Source organism: Malaya genurostris, chromosome 1 (assembly GCF_030247185.1).
Source record: "Malaya genurostris strain Urasoe2022 chromosome 1, Malgen_1.1, whole genome shotgun sequence".
Classification (NCBI taxonomy): Eukaryota; Metazoa; Arthropoda; class Insecta; order Diptera; family Culicidae; genus Malaya; species Malaya genurostris.
In genome coordinates, this window is record NC_080570.1 from 116,896,557 (window position 1) to 116,919,217 (window position 22,661).

General features: G+C 36.6%; 1 protein-coding gene across 9 annotated transcripts in view; it reads right to left on the minus strand.

Annotated features, from left to right (window-relative positions):
- LOC131425559 (progestin and adipoQ receptor family member 4) overlaps positions 1–22,430 on the minus strand; it is a 59,714-nt gene extending 37,284 nt beyond the window's left edge. Inside the window, exons 1-2 of one of the 9 annotated variants that reach the window (XM_058587540.1) lie at positions 22,213–22,430; positions 10,733–11,678 (exon numbers count right to left, since the gene is read on the minus strand). In XM_058587540.1, coding sequence (XP_058443523.1) covers positions 10,733–11,132 — 400 coding nt within the window. In that variant the 5' untranslated portion in view covers positions 11,133–11,678; positions 22,213–22,430. Of the gene's footprint in view, positions 1–10,732; positions 11,682–22,022 lie in introns of all 9 variants that reach the window. The other 8 variants (XM_058587535.1, XM_058587537.1, XM_058587539.1 and 5 more) reach the window with 8 other exon arrangements.
- Between the last annotated feature and the right edge of the window lie 231 nt (positions 22,431–22,661).

Sequence of the window (22,661 nt, forward strand, 5' to 3'; positions counted from 1 at the left end):
TCAATGTTATGCAAATAAACACAAAATGTTATGAAAAAGATCATTGATTAGTCATGATCTGACAGGTGTTTTAAATTAAAATGAACTGCATATATCTTCAAGCATTTTTTTCATCAATATATTCAAGAAAAACAGTGCAAATGTGAAAATCATTAAAAATTAAAATTAAGTTATCAGAAAAAAACAGCCGGTAAATAATTGTTTCGCCAAACGATAGGGACCAAACCCGTAGAAAGGCCCGGAGTAAAGTATTCAAATAGCTGTTTCCTCGGATACGCTAAATGCAGAAGCATCAGGTGGAAATAGAATATACTTTTCATTATTGAACCCAACAAAGTATATAAACGCGAAACGTCCACTCAACAGAGGATATCAAATTACTTTCTAGGTTAAGTTGTTGAAGTGAAGCAATGCTTTGAAAGGATTCTGCTGTTGGATCAGGAAGCTTCAATGCTGGAGCTTACTGGACCACCGATTGAAAACAAGGCCATATCGAAGAACTCATTAATGGAGAATTATTGGAGCTTCGCTTTATAACAACGTATTTACCAACGCTACTCGAGCGATTTTATCAATACTGATGCTACGGCTGCACTCATAACTTTCGTTCGTAACGACCGTAATTACAACTATTAATAACTTTTGTGGGGAGGGAGAAGGATGAAAAATATTCAATTATAGAGCAAAGATGGCCGTTAGATAAACGAGCAGTAAGAAAATATTAATATTCCAGATGTAGATGATTGTTCGACAGCAGCTGGAATTTGCTTTGCAATTTCGTTACAAAATCCTGGGAAGTCGAAAGACTAAATAGTACTTTGAGTTGCTTTTACTTTTCATGTCTTCCGTTCCGGAGGCACAGTACGATGATTACTGTTTGATAATGAACAACAATTGAAAAGATTTTAAGAGTTGGCAATAATAAATAATAAAATGAAAAAGATAATTTGAATCAATGCCGCCGTTTTCTCTTTCTGTGCTACTGTGTTTGATAGATTGTATAATTCACCAACGTTCAATCCAATCTAGTAGTTTCATCGCACACCCAGTACGGTAACTAAGCTACCGCAAACGAACGATCGATAGATTTATCCTGCGGCAAAACCTTTCAACTCTCACGCCTTTCTGTCCTATTGTCTCGGTTAGTTCCGTTGATGGTATTATTCCGTTGCCTCTCGCTTTCTACGTGTTCTGGCTGTATTCCTTTCGGCCTTTGTGTTATTGTTTGCAAATCGACAAATGGCGAGCAAAGTAGAGTGGATTCTTCTCTCTTTTTTGCCATTCGGCCAATGGCAACATAAGTGAAATCCGAACGTCATTGATACTGATAGCCGGTTATCAGACGGAACTGGCGCCCATGAATGAGTGGTATTTATTGTTTTGGGGTTTTCCATTGTGGCTATATATAAACACCCTTTTGTATACTAATTCTAAGTGACATTCAACGGAACTGTTATTGCATGAATGGAATGCACAAATAGACATGCGTCCCCATCCGAGACTATGTTCATGGAGTCACATTGTGATTCTTTTTGCATTGTCTGTTACTGCTGTGAACCCCAAACAATAATCAAAAACTTTCTTCATAGTAACCCTTTTTTGCTTGACTACGAAAATTACATATCAGAATTCTTGCTGTGCAGGAATATAATCCCTGAGCTCTTCGTACATAAAGACAGTGTGGAATGACATGATTCGATCAACCACTACGAAATCATAAAAAATGCAATCAGGTGCTCGCAATCAAATGACCACCACTTAGTTTTGCTTTAGTTTAGTCCATCCACGGAATGACGAACGGTTTTCGATGGATGTCGGCTTGTGAATTATTACCTCTGGGTGTCACAGCGTTACTATTAAGGTAGCGATAATCGTCACCGACTGATACTGGTGATTATACGGGCAAGTTTTTGGTGACACGATAATTTTTGTTTGAAAAATGTTTTTACTTATGGACAAACGTTCAAAACTGCACAACCTTTTGTCAGAGAAGTGCATGTATTTTTCACATGGCGATTTGGCAACATTCAAAATTATCTACGTGGGTATCCCGCAAGGCCTCAGTCCGCTCCTGTATAATGTTTACGTGAATGACATTGACAGCTGTCTAGTAACCTCATGCACACTAAGACAATTGGCCCATGATGGCGTGGTTTCAGTTACTGGACCCAAAACTATTGATCTACAAAAACCATTACAAGATACCTTAGATAACTTGTCCATCTGGGTATCGAATTCTCTGCGGAAAGCATGATCCCGCGCAGCTTCAGCTTCATATTATGAAAAGAATTATCGCGCAAATTTTGACTTTTAAATAGCTCGGGGTGTAGTTTGATTCCAAATGCAAGTGGGGAGGACACATTAGGTATCTGAAGACAAAATGCCAACAGAGAGTAAAATTTATTCGAACAATAACAGGATCTTGGTGGGGTGCTCACCCGGAAGATCTAATAAAATTGTATCAGACAACGATACTTTCATTAATGGAATATGGATGTGTTTGCTTTCGTTCCGATGCAAGCTCTCATATTATTAAGTTTGAGCGAATTCAGTATCGTTGTTTGCGAATCGCCTTAGGCTGCATGCATTCGACACATACAATGAGTCTTGAAGTTCTGGCGGAAATTCTTCCATGGAAAGATCGTTTTCGGGAGCTTTCATCACGACTGCTAATAAGATGTGAGGTACTGAATCCCCTGGTTATTAATAACTTCGAAAGGCTAGTCGAGCTTCAATCTCAAACAAGATTCATGACAATATATTTTAACCATATGTCACAGAAAATCGACCCTTCAAGATATATTCCTATCCGTGCAGCCTCCTAAATGTCCCTGACTCAACTTTATTTTTCGACACATCCATGCAGCGCGAAGTGCGTGGAATCCTGGAACACATACACTCGATGGAAATCCCAAAAATATTTACAAGTAAGTTCAGGCATATTGACTCTGAGAAAATGTTTTTCACGGATGGATCACGAATTGAAGAGGCTACTGGGTTTGGTATATTCAACAATAATGTTTCGGTTTCATTTAGGCTTCAAGAACCTGCATCTGTTTATATAGCAGAGTTAGCAGCAGTTCATTATAGTTTGAGTGTAATCGTAACATTATCTCCAAACCATTATTTTCTCTTCACAGATAGTCTGAGTGCAATTGAAGCCATTCGCTCAAACGCAGCTGGCAAAAATGAACCGTTTTTCTTGGGCAAAATAAAACAGTGTCTGGACGATATATTGGATAATAATTATCGAATCACAATAGTTTCGGTCCCGGCTCATTGCTCCATACCAGGCAATAAAAGAGCCGTTATTTTAACCAAATGTGGTGCTATTGAGGGTAAAATTTATGAGAGACCGATTGCTTTCAACGATGTCTATAGCGCGTCTCGCCGAAGAACACTTACCAGCTGGCAAGCTTCTTGGGATAAAGATGATCTGGGTTGGTGGATGCACTAAATTATTCCTATAATATAGACAAAGGCATGGTTCAAGGGACTGGATGTGCGTAGGGACTTCATTTGTGTGATGTCCAGACTCATGTCCAATCATTACACATTAGATGCACATCTCCTTCGAATTGGACTTTCCGAGACTAATCATTGAGCTTGTGGCGAAGGTTACCGCGATATTGATCATGTCGTTTGGACATGCGACAACTAATTTGGTTTTGGACATCTCAACTAATAAATTCCTTGCGTACTCAAGGTAGACTATCCAATGTCCCAGTTCGCGACATTCTTGCTTGTCGTGAACTTCCTTACATGAAACTTCTTCATCATTTCATTAAATCCATTGGAGTTCCAATTTAAATTTTATTTTATGTTAGACTGTTTTCTCTTCCATGAGTTCAACTAATAGCCAATATTGAATAAAAGTGATGAGCTGATACAAAAAAACCTGAAATAGTTATATGTTAAGGTGAAATGTAGCGTCATATAATGCGCGCAAAATTTTACCCGCTTCAGTTGAACGAACCGTCGCACAAAGCATACCAAGAAAAACGGACACATAGAAACAAAACCTTTTTTTCAATGATTGAGCACAGTGGGTTTACCTCTCGTTATATTGGCTTGTAAAAAAGACTAGACGTAATGGATTGTTGAATCATTCACACTTTGAATATATGCTAATTCAATCGTTATTGTTAGTGATTACTCTTACACTAGAGCTATAAATCATGAGTAATTATGAATGACTAACATGAGGTTATCTGTATTTGTATTGACCAACTTGCTAACCATGTATATGCCCTAGTTTAGTAGCAAGCATGGATTCTCCTTCAAAAGAGCAATTGAAGACGAGATAATATTCAAGTATTTTCGAGATCTTTGCTAGTCGTTCACCAGGCCCTTCCCGCCGATGAGATAGAATTTACGTAAAAGTATTTACTTGACTCGCATGATAGAGTGCGGTCGAATTTACTTATCGAATACATTTAATGCCAATATATTCCATTCTAATTGACTTTCATTATCATCTTCGAATAAGTAGAAAGTATTATTTATGTTGTGTCAATATATGATCCTATTGAGCCGAAGATCAAATGTTCTCTGGCCTCCGGTGCCAGAAATCATCAATAGTTTAATAATTTCATAGATTACATTATTGGAATACATTCCAATTATAACTAATAGTTTATCTTACCGTGCAGTTAAAATTATTTAGTGAATCTTTTCTCAAGCACATATTTGGGGCACGGAATTATATATAAAGTTATTTCGTAGTTCATTATTATTCAATCGATTTTGAAAGGAAAATCAAGCGTTGATTCATTGTATTCATAATAATTGAAAAACCAATGAATTCCAATAAGTTTTCCATGCTCACTGGCTCGAAGCTGATCCTCAATGTTTTTCACATTGTTTGTATCACAGGTTAATGAATGATAATACTTGGCTTGTATTCATTTCATTCAGTAGCTTGTCAATGATGAAGTTATAGTTTTGCTATAAAAATTGCTACAATCTAAAATAATACTTGTTATACGATATTACACAGCCAGGCTTTATTGCTTCAGTAACATCAATGCATCGAACTCAACAGAATTGGACATTATTATAAATGACAGTTAATTAGAAAATAAAAGATTTCTTACAATACCCATTTTATTGCATTCAACTAGTTTTTATTTCAACTCAAAACCCTATGCTGCATAAATTCGCGTCATTAATCAAAAGTTGTCCTACTTAGTGTAATACTCTGAGCAGTTTTATGTTGCTCTTCAATAAATTTTGCCTTACACTTGCCATGTTTCGGGCACTTGCTGCACTTCCTCTCCCTTAAAATAACCTTTTAATCTACATTGACATAAAAGTAGTATTTTGTCAAGATGCATCGTTTCTCGTGGAATAAATTTTATATTGAACTCCCCTTTTATTAGTGGACTTACTTCAGCTCTCCTCCATGATAACCCTTATGACCACCTCTTAGTAGTGTACGAAGTATCTGTGCGCTTCATAAAGTATCGATTAATTCATTAAAATTAACAAAAGCAGTACTACCTAATTCAAATTAACGATAGCAATACTATCTAGCACAATCTTGACATTGTTGCCCCTCTCTTATTTTATAAAAAATTCAAGATGAAAATTGATTTTCACCCACTCTCTTGTTAAAAATGCTCTTAGGATCATCTGAAGCGCAAATAATATCTGTACTCAGCAAGAAGTATCGTTTTATGGAAAATTCTATAAACTTCACATTAAACTTCCTTTTTTGGAGGCACTCATTATATCCACCCCCAACAAATATCCTTAGAACCATATTTTAGTTTTTCAAAATGTATGTATGGTTTTAAAAAGTATCAATTCTCTTTAAACAAGATAAATTTCGACATGGCCTCCTCAAATTAAGAACGCTTGCTACACACTTTCTCCCCTGAGAATATCCTAATGATAATCTCTGAAGAGCAAGAAGTACCTATGTCAAGTTAGACTGCAATACGTTCAGTAGTTTTGGGGTTATGTCGTTAAAAACATTACAACCCCCTTTTTAAGGGTACATCCAACCCCCATATAATCATACCTACGGAATGCAAAATGTTTCTATGGTTTTCAAAAAGTATCGATTCTCGTCAAATTAGACACATTTTTTCATGACCCTCCCCCTGTTAAGAACAATTGCTACGCTCCCTCCCCCACAAAAATACCCTTATGACCATCTCTTAAGAGCAATGAGTATCTGTACCAAGTTTGATAGCAATCCGTTAATTAGTTCCGAAGTTATTACATTACAAACATTACACTCCCCCCCCCTCCTTTTTAAAGGCACTTGCTACATCCACCACCCATATAATCATATCTAATAAATGCAAACTGTTTCTATGGTCTAAAAAAAGTATCGATTCTCGTCAAATTGGACAAATTTTTTCATGACCCCCTGTTAATGACACTTACTACGCTCCCTCCCCCATTAAAATACCCTTATGACCTTCTCAGAAGAGCAAGAAGTATCTGTGCCAAGTTTGGTGGCAATCCGTTCAATAGTTTCGGAATTGTGCCGTTTCAAACATTACACCCGCCCCCCCCCCCCCCCCTTTTTAAAGCCACTTGTTACATTCACCCCCCTTAATCTTAAAAATTTAGTTTCAAAATTCTGTTTCAGAATTTAGTTTCAATATTCAAAGCTTTTTGATATTTTCATCAGTTGTAAGTATTATTCGTTACCGTGTGTACTTCTACTGGTGAACATTTTTCTACCCTCTTTTACCTTGCTTTACTAATTTATGTGCTCAAATAAGTGTGACAATATATCAACTTATGAGAACGAACTGTTAGTTTTATTCGTATTCATGTCATCCAGTTATGTCTTTGACATTACCCACCCACTATTTATTACCTGTAAACGAAAGGTATTTAAAAATACTTTAATTGTGTTTTTTCGTAAAAATCTTGTAATTTAAACATAAAAATTTAACTAAAAATAACTTGACGCCATACATTAACTTAGTGTTTTTAAAACTAAATTTGTAGTTTTTGATGACTTCTTAAGCTTACCAGACTGTGTACTCTAAGATCTTTATTCAAGGAACATTTTGTGCGACATTCGAATTGTAATGAAACCTATAAAGTCATATTCTCTGAAACTCAATTTCATTATTCTCTGCAAAACTAAAGGAAAAAATATCCTGTCAATTTAATGATAAAAATCTTGAACCAAAAATTTACATTGTCGTCGAAAAAATGAGATTATTTTCTTCTTTTGAAGCAATTAAATATATTTTATGAATTTTGGATGGAGATCATAGAAATTCCCCACTTAACTTATAATAAAAAATTCAATTACAACCGACTCTCCCCTACATCCTGTTAAGAAATTCAAGGATTTTCAAAACTGCTCTTAAACTTTGTTTTTCGGAGCTTTTTTTCCGGAACAGTACTTTTCGTTTTAGTCATTTTCGTCACTTGTGCTCTTTTACATATTAATTCTGAATAGATTTTGTTCATTTGTATCTAAGTTTGTAAGAATCGGTCCAACCGTTTCTGAGAATTTGAATGATTTCCGGTTTGGAGTATTCGATCACTTTTTCCGGTACTTCCGGAAACGATGATCCGGTATATCAATGTATTTGGTCACCAACTAACCGGACCTGTTCTACGACTACGTTCTGTAGTACGACTAGTTGCAAGTATTTGGCTCGATGAAATTCGGTAGGATTTCATAGAATTATAATACCTTTAATTTAAACCAAAATTTGTGAGAATTGGTGAAGCGGTCTATGAGAAAAACGAGTTTATTTTTTATGCTCATGTTACCCCGTTACTCTCGAACCGGAAATTCGATCCGAATGAAATCCAATAGTAAGAGACGATTAAATTGAATTTAAGTTTGTGAAAATCCTCCAGCCATCGCCGTGCAAGTCGAGTGCACAGTTTGTTACATTCACACATACACACAGACATTTTGCGATCTCGAACAACTAAGTCGAATGGTACAGGACACTCAGTCCTCCGGCCTCGGTTCAAAAGTCGGTTTTTACAGTGATTGCATAGGCTTTTGCTCTTCCAACAAGACAATGTGCCGTATCACTAATCGCTCGTTACAATAGCGAAGTTATAAGAATTGGGCTTCGAGGTACTGTCGCACCCACCATATTCACTAGATATGGACCCAAATGACCAACTTTGTTTTGCAGACCTCATAAATGCTCCAAAAAAGGAAATTCTACTCCAACGAGGAGCTTCAGCATTCATTGCTGAAAAAATGCTAATTTTTTTTCTACAAGAACAGTATTGAAATGTTAGAGGACTGATTGTGTTCCTCTTGAAGGAGACTAAGGAGTGTATCGAGAAGTAGTTAGCAACATTCAAACAGTTATTACTCTGAAGTGGCCTAATTTTTTGCAGCGTGTTTTGCGGTGACATGTTTGTTTACATGTCAATAACAGCTGCGCAATCGATTGGTTTCGGTACGATTTATCGTTTCAATGATGAGTCGAATTGATGTGGAAACGCGGAAGAAAATTCTGACACTTGGTGCTCAGAAAGTGGTGCACGTACAACGAAATTGCAAAACGGGTGAAAGTGCACCACACCAGTGTCAAAAATATTATCGAGAAGTTCGGTAAGACCCTTTTCATGAAGGATTCGCCCCGATCCGGTAGGAAACGGACTTAAAAGAGGTTGAGTACATCAGGAAAAACCCATCGGCGTCGACGCGGGATTTGGCCAAGCAGTTCAACACCAACACCATATAATACGAAATCGGTGTACCAAGACCTGGACGACGCTGACACCACGGTGGCGATGGAAAAGTTTGGGCAGGTGTTGGTCTGGCAAGCAATTTGTACCTAATTAACGCCAAGGTGTACGAGGAAGAATGTTTGAAGAAGAGAATGCTGCCACTGTACAGAAAGCATAAGGCTCCTCCTCTCTTCTGGCCGGATTTGGCCAACTCCGTTCTAAAGTGGTTGTCAAAAAATAATGTGCAATTCGTGGAAAAGGACATCAACCCACCGAACTGCCCGGATCTTCGGCCAATTGAAAGGTATTGGGCAATTGTCAAGCGGCACTTTCGGAAGGAAGGTAAAAAGCAAAGTCTTGGCATTACAATCCTTCCGTGGAATTTGGCCTTTCTGTTTCAACAGACTTCGCAGCCGATTCTTAGCGTACAGAATCATTGCATGGCTAGTACTATGGATCCTACTGACACTAAGAATCCTTCCAGGTCGGGGCTCGAACATACGACAGCTGGCTTGTAAGACCAGCGTCCTATGCATTGAAACGTCAACCCGGGACGGAAGGAAGGTACAGTGTCCCAAAATATGCAGGAGTTCAAAAAAAAAATTGGACAGCTGCCACCAGGAAAGTCACAAAAGTAACTTCACAGAAACTAGGATTTTCTTCAATATAATCAGTGAAATGCATAAAAATGTATTTTTTCTACAATATATCGAAAACTGATGTCAAAATATGTTTTTTTTTCGCTTTTTTATTCAATAATCAATGTTGCTAACTACTTTTCGATATACTCCTTATGGTGAAGAATAAAATTGAGTTTTTCCAAAATAATTATTATTGATCCACGTGTTAAAGTTTCATTTTAATGATCTACGGAAAACAAAATTGATTTTCGATGTCTTCATAGGAAAAAAAAACAAACATTCCGCGTGGAAAAGTTATATTTTCGTACTCTATCAAAGGAATTATGTATAATGAAGATGCATTTTGTTCACAACTGGTCGCATTTTTTGTTTCTAAGACTATTCGCAACGCTGTGATGGATATCTGTTCTAAAATGACAGGCTGTCGTATAATTTAAAACTGTCAAAAATTAAACACGAGCTTGATAATCTCAACGCGAAGGTTTAAAACCTGTTCTATAGTTTTCTGTGAATGTATTTGTGTTGTGTCGACTCACTGTGATGTTTCAAATCAGAACCAAACAGACAGCATGGCTGATTTCGAAAACGATATGAATTTTTGTTACTTCTAGAAGAATTTGTGCATGATATTGAACTAATGTGCTTTTAAATGAATGAAACTGTAGAATTCAGTGCAAACCATTTACAGTTTATATTGACAATTTCTGGAATTTCATTCGGCGCTTTGACATTTCGTTTGTCAGATTTCGTTACTCACACCCACGCAAGAAATTTAAAACAGTGTTTCATTCGTCGAGCAGCTTTAAATCTGTTTCAAATTTGTGCTCGAAAAATAGAACTAGATCTCAGCGTTGCGATTGACATGGTTTAGTCGTAGATCTGAAATACCCATACGTAAATCCATACGTAATAAAACAGAGTTGCGAACAACCTTAGTACTTCTAGCAGTTTTCACATAAAATTTTGTCTGTATGTGAAACTTTTTCTTGAGTTTGGATTCAATAATTTCTATCAACGGTCTGTGTTTAATTGCATATTGATAGTTAATTCTGCTTTAGAAATCGGATAAACTAATTCGAATATATTAATTAAAATTAAAATATCAAATTTCCGAGTGGTTTAAATTATTACCAAACTGATTAGAAAATTTCCCAGTTTTTCAACTATTTTAATTATTTTAAGTCACTCATGTGAATACCGGGTTCCTTCCTTTCATTGAAGGGTACTGGGTGCACTGCTTTGCTTTTTCGAGCAGAATAATTATGAGCTGGTAATGTTTAATTATCACTTCTGCTCGAAAAAGCAGTACCAATGCAACCAAAGTGTGCGTTGCTTTTCAGTGAAGAAACACAACACAAGTCTGTCATGAGTTCGGTTCATACACCCGCACAATGTGGTTGTCTACTCACCATGCGTTAAAATGTTAATTGTCTCGTTATGTACGTAGAACAAACTGCTGAGGCACCCCTTGACACCCTGCAGAGGCCGGTACCCGGTGAGCACATACGGATTGAACTGCAAATATTGTGGCATATCCTTCCATTGCAGGAGATCATCCGGCGGTGTAAGCAGCTTATTAAGCTGCTTCATGAGCGGAGGCCGACCGTGATCCTCTCCCTGCGTCGTTATTGTTGGTGTCTCGTTCAGCCTTCTCTTCACTTCCGGTGGTTTGGATGGCGGAGGGACACTTTGCGGAGGTATCTGGTTCACTTTTGTCACCGCGGTGCTTTGCGATACCACCGGGAGTATATTCGTGGTCATCATCACCATCGGTGTAACCACCCCAGTGGACTCTAACGAGGATTGCATTTTTTTAGGTTTCTCCAGCTTGAGATCAAACCGCTCGCGGCGTACGAACTGCGAGCACCCGTTTCACCGTTCCGCCGTCAGTGTTGTTTACTTTCAGCAGCGCGACCTGACGTCAATGAGGCAATTTTACGCAAATTTTTTGCACTTGCTTTTTTTTGTTTCCTAGACACACGCGAACGAATCACGAGATTCTCACTTCGATTGCACTTTTACTACCCTCCGCCAAGAAACCACCAGTATGTAACTTGGGAATTGGGAATAAACCGAATATACTCGCTCACATACACTCACTTCTCGGTAACATTGTGCGATGAAATTGTTTCCATGGGCACGACAAGAAAAGGCAAAATCTCGTAAGCTTTATGTAATTCCGTACAGATTGTATTGTATTCAGTATTACGGCATACCGTCTCTCCACAGAAACATAACACTTTTCTATATGTGCAGCGATAACCACAGCGAATTTTCCCGATGTATCCGCTTCCGTTCATAAGACGATTGAATCTCCTCTTCCCGATTTCGGTAACAGAACTACACTATCTCACCCTGCTGGGAAAAACTTGATAAGTTTAGTAATTATGTCACAACTAGAGCATACAGCAACGATCAAGAGCAAAACGGCCACTTGCTTCCACGAGATGAACAACAAATAATCGTAATAATCATGTGTCTGCAGCAGAAAGAAAAATTTTCCTCTGTGAAAAAAATAAAGATATACAGTACATATCGCTCTCTCAAATTTTCGCACAGCTGTACTGCAATGCAACCGTTGGCTCTCATTCCACCTTCCTTTTCGCATCGGTTTTCGCATAGAGAATCTCATCCGAACCATCTCAACCACCCACAATCACTGATACATGCCCCATACAGAATGGGTGTTTGGGGAGGGTTTTCCTTTTGCATGCTAGCTGTGGTGCTAAATTGTTCATCATTTCGTTTGAGCGTCACTGCTCTAGTGTTGACAACCGTGCGTCTCCTTTGCGCCGAGTGAAGACTTTAAGGATTTGTTGAAATGACAATAAAACCCGTACGGTCAGTACAGATGATGGGATCAAAAACAAGAGCCGTCCTCGCTGTAGAATGTTTTCAATTTATGATGCTTCAATCGAACAAATGGGACTTTTGAAAAAATATCCTATCATGTATTTCTAATTATAAAACATGATTAATTAATCCAATTAGTTCTATATTCAATTATCATAGAGCTAATCAGTTTTGAATATATATCACACATTGAAAATAATGTCAGTCAAAAGTTTTTTGAAAAAAAAATCGGTTGACATCGATTACCATTTGAAACATTTTATAATTGTAGCTAGGAATCTTTCAGTTCACAAAACTCAAATTGAATTGATGTATCCTGTCATCATTGACTATCTTTAGTTGCTTGCTCGCTTGAAGAACACTCATCGACGACAATATCAACGTATTCGTGATCCTGCTATTACATTCATAGTTGAGGATTTACAACAAGAAAATAAACATAGATTAACTCGTTTGCGAAATAAAAATTTCGCTAAAGAAGTTGACCAACTTAAACCATATTTCTAACTTTTCTGAAAACTTTTTAAGGTTCTTAGGAAACCTTCGAAGCTTACTAATGGCGAAAAAGCTCAAAAAAAGCTGCTCAGCAGTTTAAGTTTTTTAAAAGTTTAAATTTGAATTTAATTTATTTTAAATAAATTTTAGCTCAAATATTGCTACAAGATGACATTACTGCGACGAGTTTTGTTGAATTTAAGACAGTCATTGGGGAACTTAAAAACCTAGACTTTATCTTTCCAAGCGATCAATATTCCCTAAGTAAAATTATTCTAGTAAGGCCACTGTATAAAATAAGATGAAAGGGTGATTTTTGGCCGGTATCTTTTTGACAACACTGTTTTTGACAGATCAGGAGTGAATCGTGTCTTGTGACATTGTCAAACTTGTTCAGTTGGGTCTATAGTTTAAACATGAATGATCGCTGGCAAAGTTGGAGGAAGATCCACTTTTATATCGAAAAAGCTCATTTCTGGTTGAATGGATACGTCAACAAGCAAAATTGCCGCATTTGGAGTGAAGACCAGCCAGAAGCATTGCAAGAGCTACCAATGTACTCGAAAAAGTCACTGTTTGTTGCTGTTTATGGGCTGGTGGCATTATTTGTGAAATACCGGCCGATATATTGGAGAGAGTGTGCCAAAATTTAACTTTGCGCATGGACCATCTAAAGCGGATCCGCGGCCAACATTTGCATGAAATCATCTTCAAACATTAAATTATATTGATCGTTCTATCGATTCCAATAAAGACTTCATCAATTTTTTTTTCTAATTTTTTGTGTTTTTTTTGAAAATCAAATCCTATACCTCTTAAAAATCACCCTTTACATCTATTTTGCGAGAATGTTCCGTCAATTGAAGTGAGCTTTGCCTGAAACGATAGTATCATTTTGCTTAATACCGCTTTCGTTTATTGATCAGAGCAGCCCGAGAGTTGACCCAGAGTCGCCCAAACAACTTTTCAGATGTTTGTTTTAGCAACCCGGGGTCGCCCTAGATCGAACTCCAATCGCGTAGTTTTACTCTGAAAATTTTCTCGGGTTGCACCACAACATCCATGCGAGTTTGTTTATTTTTTTTTCTATGAGTTGTTGTTTACGGCGCATACCACGTGTTATTTAGAAATCAACATTACACTTGTTTCTGGTTAAAAATATGTTGGTCCGGAAAAACGTAACCTTACCCAATTTCACACATTTCTAAAGATTTTCCATGTTTAATAATAGTTTACACTAGTTAATTACTACTACAATTACTTTGAAATCGATTTTCTACTACTCCGAGTTTATTTTATTGCTGATACCTATTTGTACAATTGAATATACAAAAAATCGTTGCTGCTGATATGAAAATTTTCGGAAGAGCCCTCCTTTTCTTGGTTCCATTTTTCATTGGCAGGCGTCGCTACCGGTGATTCAGTTTTGCAAATCATCAGATCAGTTTTGCGACAATGTGCCAATCGGAACATTCACGCAGCTCACACTAAGAATACTTACAGTTCGGGAATCGAACATAAGGCAACAGACTTGTGAGACGAGTGTTCTATGCATGGAACCACCAATTATACGTAAAACAATTGAAGCTACTTGTCGTATGTTCGGACCTTCAGGATTTTTTATGTCTAAAATATCGTTTCTCTAGCTATGCAATTGGCCCATACTCTTAACAATTGATTGTGTAGTCTGTTACCATAGAAGGGAATTCAGGTTCCGATTGTAGTGTTGTGGTTTTCAGAGGTTCCAGGATTGCATGTAAATTTACCGAATTATTTTGTAAAAAGACTCTGCAATTTTGCAAACTTGTATATACAATCGTCAAATTTACAGACTTTGAAAATTGAGTTGTGCATTTTGTTTGTTTTTTTTTCATCATACTTATAAAATTTAACACTTGCATTGGAGGACTTCTAGTATGCAGACGTGAAAATTTTACCTGGCCTCTCAACAATTATGTATCTGTTAAAGACGACTGAATTTTTAGAGTAGACGATTTACATTTTTTTATAGTAGTTTATTTTTATTATATTGTACTTAATATATTGAATATTGATAATGTTTCAAGTGAAGCACGAGGTTTTTAAGACAAAGACGTCGATTAATACAAAGTATCATTGTATAATCATTCTGGTTATACAAACATTGTCATTTTATGGAAATTTAACCCGAAAAGAATCACAGTTGCGCCGGGCTTAGCCCATGACCAACATGAAGTACATTGCACTGAGTTGAGCTCAAAGTCAATGTTGACAGTATATAAGAATCACACAAAAATTGTTCATTTAAAAATGGTAAAACGTCGTCGGTAAAACTGCGTAGTGAAACATATCTCGATAAATATCAGAAAAGGTTCCAAGTACAAATGACAGTTTCACTTTGTTTACTTTCGCTTTCGATTATTACGGTTATTCCTGTATTTTCCAACAATTTCTTAACTACAGATCGAAAGTCGATGGATTCAGTCGTTATTCTATGTAAAGAATTTGAGAAAGAGTGATTGCCTAAATAGGACCGTAACAACCGAAAGAGAAAGTAAACAAAGAGAAACTCTCATTTACACTTAGGACCTTTTCTCGTGTTTGTCTTCATATAGTTCAATACAGATGTGAATAACAGTATAATAATATAATTGATCATGAAATATCTACTCAGGAATCGCTGCTTGTCTCGCGTTTTGTCGGAATGAATGAACGTGCGCAATAATCAATTTTTTTTAATAAAAACTATGTTGGATTCCGTCAAAGACATCATATTATTCCGTATACAAACTTATCAATACAGCGTGCATAATTGTGTGCGTTGCAGACATCAAATTCAGAGTTGCCAATATTCCAGATTATTTGCCAGATTTTTCTCATTTCTACAGACACTCTAACGAACCAGATCCTTTGCCAGATTCTGTAGTTTTCGCCAAGTTTTCAAATTTTGTGCATGCGAAATGCCAGATTTCTGTTTTATTCGAAAAAATTCGAAACAAATAATTCAAAATCGACAAATAAGTATAAAACAACGAAAATAAATGCTTGTAAGGACATTGCACTACGGCATAATTACAAATTTTCACTCAAGTAAAGTTAAACTTCAATTACTCCTACGTTTACATTCGATTAATCATTTCCAGGATTTTGCCTTAACTCTTTATATGAAAAGACACCTGAAACCTTTAAAAAATCGGTTAGTACTAGAAAATGATTTAAGCTTATAGGGCCTTTTTAAGAAATTGACTGAAAGTATTTAGGTTCAATATCCCCCATAAACTGAAAGATACAAATTGTTATTGCAAAACGATATATGATTATTGCATGTTATAATTTCGTTCGGATAGTTAAATTTGGCTAAAACTGTGGCCCATTTCAAAATTTGACGGACGGAAAGTTATTTGGGTTTATTTTCCACTGGAAATAATTTCAACTAAAGAATTAGTATTAGAATTTTCATTGCGAGATTTTTTTCAGTGTTGGAAAATAACTATCGATCTGTCAAAAATAACCATGCTCTCGAGCAGGGTTATTTTTGACAACATCAAATTAACCACTCGAGTGTCAGATTTTAACCAAAAGTTAAAATTAATCGCGAAATGGTTCACAGCCTAACAAAATCATTGTTATAGTTCTTAGAACTTGCTGATAGATTCGCGTGAACAATCCCAAACCTTCGTCACCTCTTGAATGCATCCTTTCTAAACATCTGAACATATTATTCAACGTTACGATAGTGCATTCCTGTAAACTCACATCAGTCCATTTGGCGGAACTGAAGGTGAACTGAAATGGACTTTACCAACAAGGTCAAAAAATTTATCGAACGAACAGTCAACCGTGTTACCTGAGAGCAGAAAAGGCCAAACTAGAAGCAGTATAAATAAACGGATATTGATTATACTATTAATCCCACGGTTCGTTGTGCCTATCAAGCGCAGCCAATGCAGGTCAGTTGAGGGATCCGAAAGAAGGCCGAGCGAATAAACGCCAGAAGATACCGAGCAAACATGTGCTACTGTTCATCACCAAATAAGCCGATAGCGAGTAGTGGAACGTGTAGTGGTTATGTGCTATACCGGTAGAACTAAGTTTGCACTATTTTATTCCTTTAATCTGCCCTTCACTTCGTTGTAGTAGCTCATAGATTTCAATGCATTACACATTTGATTAGATTTCAGATTTCAACAAAAAATATAATGGTTGTCAACAATTTCACAATTAGTTAAAATTATAATTATAAATTTTCTACGTATTATTTGATTTCAACTGCGACTCATTTCAAAGTTTGATAGATGAAGACTCGTATATTAAACTATGTGAGAAAATTGTCTATTAACTGGCAGCTCTGACATCCACGTTTAATTTCAAGTCAAAAAAACCATCAGTGTTTGAGATGCGCTTGTTTTTTTTGTAAGACACTGAGAATGATTTTTCGATTTTTACACTGTCTGATAGAGTGATCACGTTTGGTTTTTGTTAAATTGAATAACCGCTATGGAAACATTTCGAATCCTACAGACGAGGAAGTGTTCCGATTAGTTAACTTGTCTGGAATTTGATTCAGAATTCAGTATGATTTACAAATGGATTCCAAAGCAATAACCGATTCCGACTCGGATCAACATTAACTGACGGGTAACACGTCAAAAAAATCGAAGTAATGTATGATACTTGGAAACCGTCGGTTGACAATAAAGAATCGAGAATATTTTGCAATTGATCTCACACTGCCTCGATTTTACGTGAGTTTTCGCCAAAAATTCGTTTCACCATATTCATCTGTATTGGCTCCGTTTGACTTCTGGCTGTTCTCCAAACTCAAACGGCCACGAGTTTCAAGTCGATTAAAGAAATGAGAGTCGAATCGAAGAAGGTGTCGAAGGACATGCCAGAGGAGGACTGTTTGACATGCTTCGAGGACGGGAAAAAAACGTTGGCATAAGCACTTTTTGTTAGGAACGGTTTATTTCAAAGAAAATGAAATTGATATAGAAGAAAATGAGAAAAAAAAATTATGATCACATTCTGGGTCGAAAACAGACTTAGAAATGATACACTGATGAAAAGGTTGCAAATAGTAGTATCGGTTCCCGTTACTTTTTCGTTACATTAGTGGTGAAATACACGCTCTTTGAACATAGCTCATGGTTTGAGTTGCGATTACTCAAATTCATAAACTGGAACAATATGTCAAAATTTGAGTATGGATTTGATTAAAATAATCTCGTTGCCATGAGTTCTCTCGCATTTATTCATACATTAGAGTAAGCGTTGAGTTTTTAAACATTTGAGTGAAAAAAAATACTTCTTGCAGCTCAGTGCGTTTTCATTCTCGGAATATTCTTGTCGAAATAAAGAATGCAAGAATACGTCGTTTTCCATTGCCGTTTCTAGATCCGGTTTCTAAAACATGAATCAACGTCAATCATAGATGTTTTGTGGTTTCTATTATGCTTAGCAAAAAGCGCAACATGAGGATATCAAAAGGAAACGGTTTTGAATCACTATTTTGTGCATTCAAAAGAAGGAAGAATAACTTTGTATATAAAAATTAACGAAGAAAAATTTCTTCATTTTGAGAGCAAGGAACTCAAATTTTGAGTTGAACTTTTTTCTTATTTTCAGTAAAAATTACTCAAGTTTTGATAATTTCGTCCCTTACCGCAAAAAATGAGTAGATAGGTGATAACTCAAGTTTAGGAAACGTGCACTTTTTATGAATTTGAGTGATGTGTCACTCAATTTTGAGTTATGTTCAATGAGAGTGTAGTAGATATTTTAATATAGTTCAATGATTTGGTATTTTTCATACACAGTAGTATATTCACCTCAATGTTACAAAACGCTCCACTTCGTTGCGGTACAAAAAAAATCTTGTTCGAACGAACAATTCCCGCAAGTGTAAAACTCGCATTTTATTCTCATGTTTCTCATTTGAATTAAATCGGAATCATGAAGTTAAGCCCAACATGTTCGCCAAACTATTCATTTGAATGTTCACACATTTCTCATATACGTCAGATTTCTGTGATTTGGCATAATATGTTCTATTTTCGTTTCAAGCTGACTGGGTCTACAGTGCAGTTAGGTCAAAACAAGAGCTTAAAGTTATCACGCATTTTCAATGAAAGAATCCAATCTTGTCTCTTTATTTGGGTTTCTATCGTCTCATTCGTAAATGATCACATCCAAAACAAACGAAGAGAGGCGAAGCCTTTTCGTCTATCATTGCACCAGAAGAAAGTATCAATGCCAACAGCACTCGTTTCCCCACGACAAGACGAAACCAATTCTCATTCTTTCATCGATATAGTGAAAATCTGTGACGGCTGATACGGCTTACACTGAAAGCCAAAAATGACTGAAAATGTAAATAAAAGAAAGAACTCAATTTTGAACTACTGTTCCGCATATGTCGTTGACTGGGCATGGATCTCGTTCTCATAATTTGCAAGCGGAACTGAGAGTGACATGATTACCTATTTCCAAACCTGAACAGGTTTCTCCAGGGAAAGAAATTTTCGTCGATAGCTGAAGTCATTGCAGAAACGGAAGCCTATTTTGAAGGACTTGACAATCTTTTTTCAAAGGGCGTCAAAATGTTGGAGGACCGTTGGGTAAAGTGTATCGCTCTAGATGGAGATTATACTGAACAATATAAAACTTTTCGCGGTAAAAAATCGACTTTTTCTTTGTTAGGTCCGAGACTACTCATTCAATGTATTATTTCGCCACTAATGTCACGAGATAGTATTGCACAGTTCAGACCAAATCTACTGGTATTTGTCGGGTTCAAGTGCCGATTTTTCCATTTTCAATGGGCACGAATCGGGTTCGGGTTCAAAAATTTGGTCGGGTTTCGGAACTTTTTTCGGTTTCGGGTACGGGCAAAGATTTTTGTTATCGGGTACGGGTTTAGAAAAAAATAATATCGGGTTCGGGTCGGGTACGAGGTAAAGGTTTTTATTTTCGATCAGGTACGGGTCGGGTTTAAAAAAATGCTTACACGACCATCTCTACTGCACAGCAGCGATGCCAGATAGTACTAGTGTCATTTCCGTAGATTGACATTTTTCTCGAAAGCGATGGCGGTGGATTTTTTTTTGCTTGCCAGACAAAATTTGTTCCCGTAGTTCTCTGTTAATAATTTAAAATTTCCGTAGATTTCCGTAGAAAAAATCTAATTTCCGTAGATTTTGTCTACGGATCCGTAGATCCGTAGAAAATCTTCGAATCCGTAGATCTACGGATATTTCCATAGATCTGACATCGCTGCTGCACAGTATGATAGTGTGTTGTAGCAAAAGTGTGATCAGCAGTGATGCCAGATAGTAGTAGTAGCAGAATTGCCATGTTATTTTTTCAAAACTCAAAAATTCTTTCTGACTCAAAAATTTATCTGGATTCGCCTGTGGCTAACTATGTACAACAAAATTTTGACCGGGCTTCATTTTCAGTGAGCAAAAAAAAGTCTCACCACTTATCGTCTAGAGGCCACAGCGTAAAGATCTGGTGAGATCTGATAAAATTTGTAAAATCTGGCAATAGATCTGGAGTGTCTGTCGAAACGGGAAAACGCTGCTCGCCAGACAAAACTAGTTCCCGTTGTTCTCCGTTAATTAGTTTAAGTTTCCGTAGCTTTCCGCGGAAAAAATCCAATTTCCTTAGATTTTGTAGATCTTCGGACCCGTACATTTACGGAGATTTCCGTAGATCTGACATCGCTTGTGAACAGAAGTGCAACTGCTCTGATCTGACAGAACATTGACGTCTTGTTAATGGACAACACCAGAGATGCCAGATATTTTCATAGAAAATCTGTATTGATTCGTATAAATTATTTGTATTTATCTGTGTTCGCTAATAAAATGAAATTTCTACAATACAATTATGTTAAAAGGTGTTATTCCAATAGATTATGGTTATAGAGTGGTAGATTAAATTTCATATCTTATATTATATTCATCGACGAAATTTTATAGTTTTTTTCCTATCAACAACAATTGAATTATGGTGCCATATACTTGTCTAATTTGAAAATGTTCACTTCATAAGTTGAGATGGATTTCCAAACCCCAATATACAACGTCAAGTCAGGTAATACAACTGTCAGTCTGGCAATAATGTTTCATGATGCCAAGACTTGTCTAACTTTTAAGTTCAATTTAGCTACAAATTTTCATATAAATGGATTTCAGTGTTCTTCATTGAATATCTGCACAAAAAATATATATTTAAAAAAGTGATTTGTACGTTGATTCCTAAACGTTTATCTCATCATTGCAATCAAATATTAACAGATAGCTCAAATACTAATAGATAGTTTAATTTTTTCCTCAATACTTTTGGTGAAATCTGTATAAATCTGTATTAAATTTAAGAAATCTGTACTCTGTATTAAATCTGTATGCGCATGTAAAAATCTGTATAATACAGATAAATCTGTATAAATGGCATCTCTGGACAACACAAACATCCAATTGTTTTGCCTGCTTTGTTTCGTTTTGCTCTTGTCAATTTTTCGAGCAGGGTTGCCAGTTACGTGGATATTTGAAAATGATCAGAAGAAACATTTTTTTCTCTTTAATTTGTTCAACTTTTATTTGACAGCCGAGCTTGTGCAATGAATATGTGTGGTTAGGGATTTTCAGATTTTTTTTGAAGTATCAATTTTTTATTTTCGCTTTACTAATTTCGTGCATAATTCTTCGCATAGAACCGCAGACTTTTTTTTCATATTAAATTAAAGTGAACAGAAAAAAAATTGCTCCTCTCTTCACCTTTTTTTCGGAGAGTAACCAAGAATTTTCTTCCCTCCTATTTTTTCTGTAAAATGAAACAAATGCTAGAACAAATGTAGTAACTATTCTACTGCTCCTCCATAGCACAGGATGGTTCGGTTGGAATGGTCTAGAACAATTCTGTGTACTCACACGAGTTTTTTTCTCATCTGTTTGTCTGTATTACCGATTACAGAAAAAATAATTAACTGTGATGATTAATTTATGATGATTTGTTCTAACTAAATTTTCTTCAAATGAGTGATCGCAATCCGTCTAAACGATAAGTAATTTGCATTTAGAAACTAGAGTTGCCGGTTTGGAACGTATTCTGTTCCAAAAAAAAAGTAACCCACACTTTATTTAACCAAATTTTTGTCCCCATAAAATACGCACACAAAGCCAGATATTCAATCCAGCAAGGGCACGTGTCCATCGATTCTCTCGCCCAATTCTGCGCTAAATTTTGGATAAAAAACACTCTTTTCCTGTCAAAATCATAAGATTCTGCTGCACATTATCGAATTTTTCTCTGCCGCTGTCAGAGATCTGCTGACAGAAGTTAGTGGCCCTTTTGCATTAAAACTACCTCCCCCTCCCACCTTTCCCGCTACAATACATCGTCTGTACGTCTGTATGTGACGTCAGTGTGTGTGGTACCGAAAAATTTTCACACTTGGGTCCTTTAGAGAAAATAGCAATTATCCTCCAGCAGTACTGAGATATCCAACCGAAAATCACATTTCTGGTATTTCCGAATTCGCTTAAAAATAACCTACAAACAATATTGTCACATATTTCACTCGTTTTCAAGGTTTCTGTGAAAACTCTAGTTAACTGCCACCGAACCGAAGTTGGAAAAAGTTTTGGTCCGTTTCCGCCTGATGCACTAGAGTAGTACCACACAAAGCAGACCGCTGCAGGTCACCAGTAGTTTAATTTTTGCTCGCACACGGAACACTTGACGGACGGGATTAGACTGATACAGCCGACCAAACTGACGGAGCGAACTACCAGATCAGTGAGCACAATTTTCCCACACAAGCTTATATGATTCCTTGGGCAGCAAAAGGACACCACCGCTTACCCGCTCCAACATTGTATAGAGAAAGAGAGAGAAAGAATTTCCCTCGTTTTCCCATGTGTGTACGAACTAAACGCTTCCGTATCCTACTGGCGTTTGCCGCATTTGCGCGTTCTCTTTATCCCTGTTTAGTGGGCGAGAAGT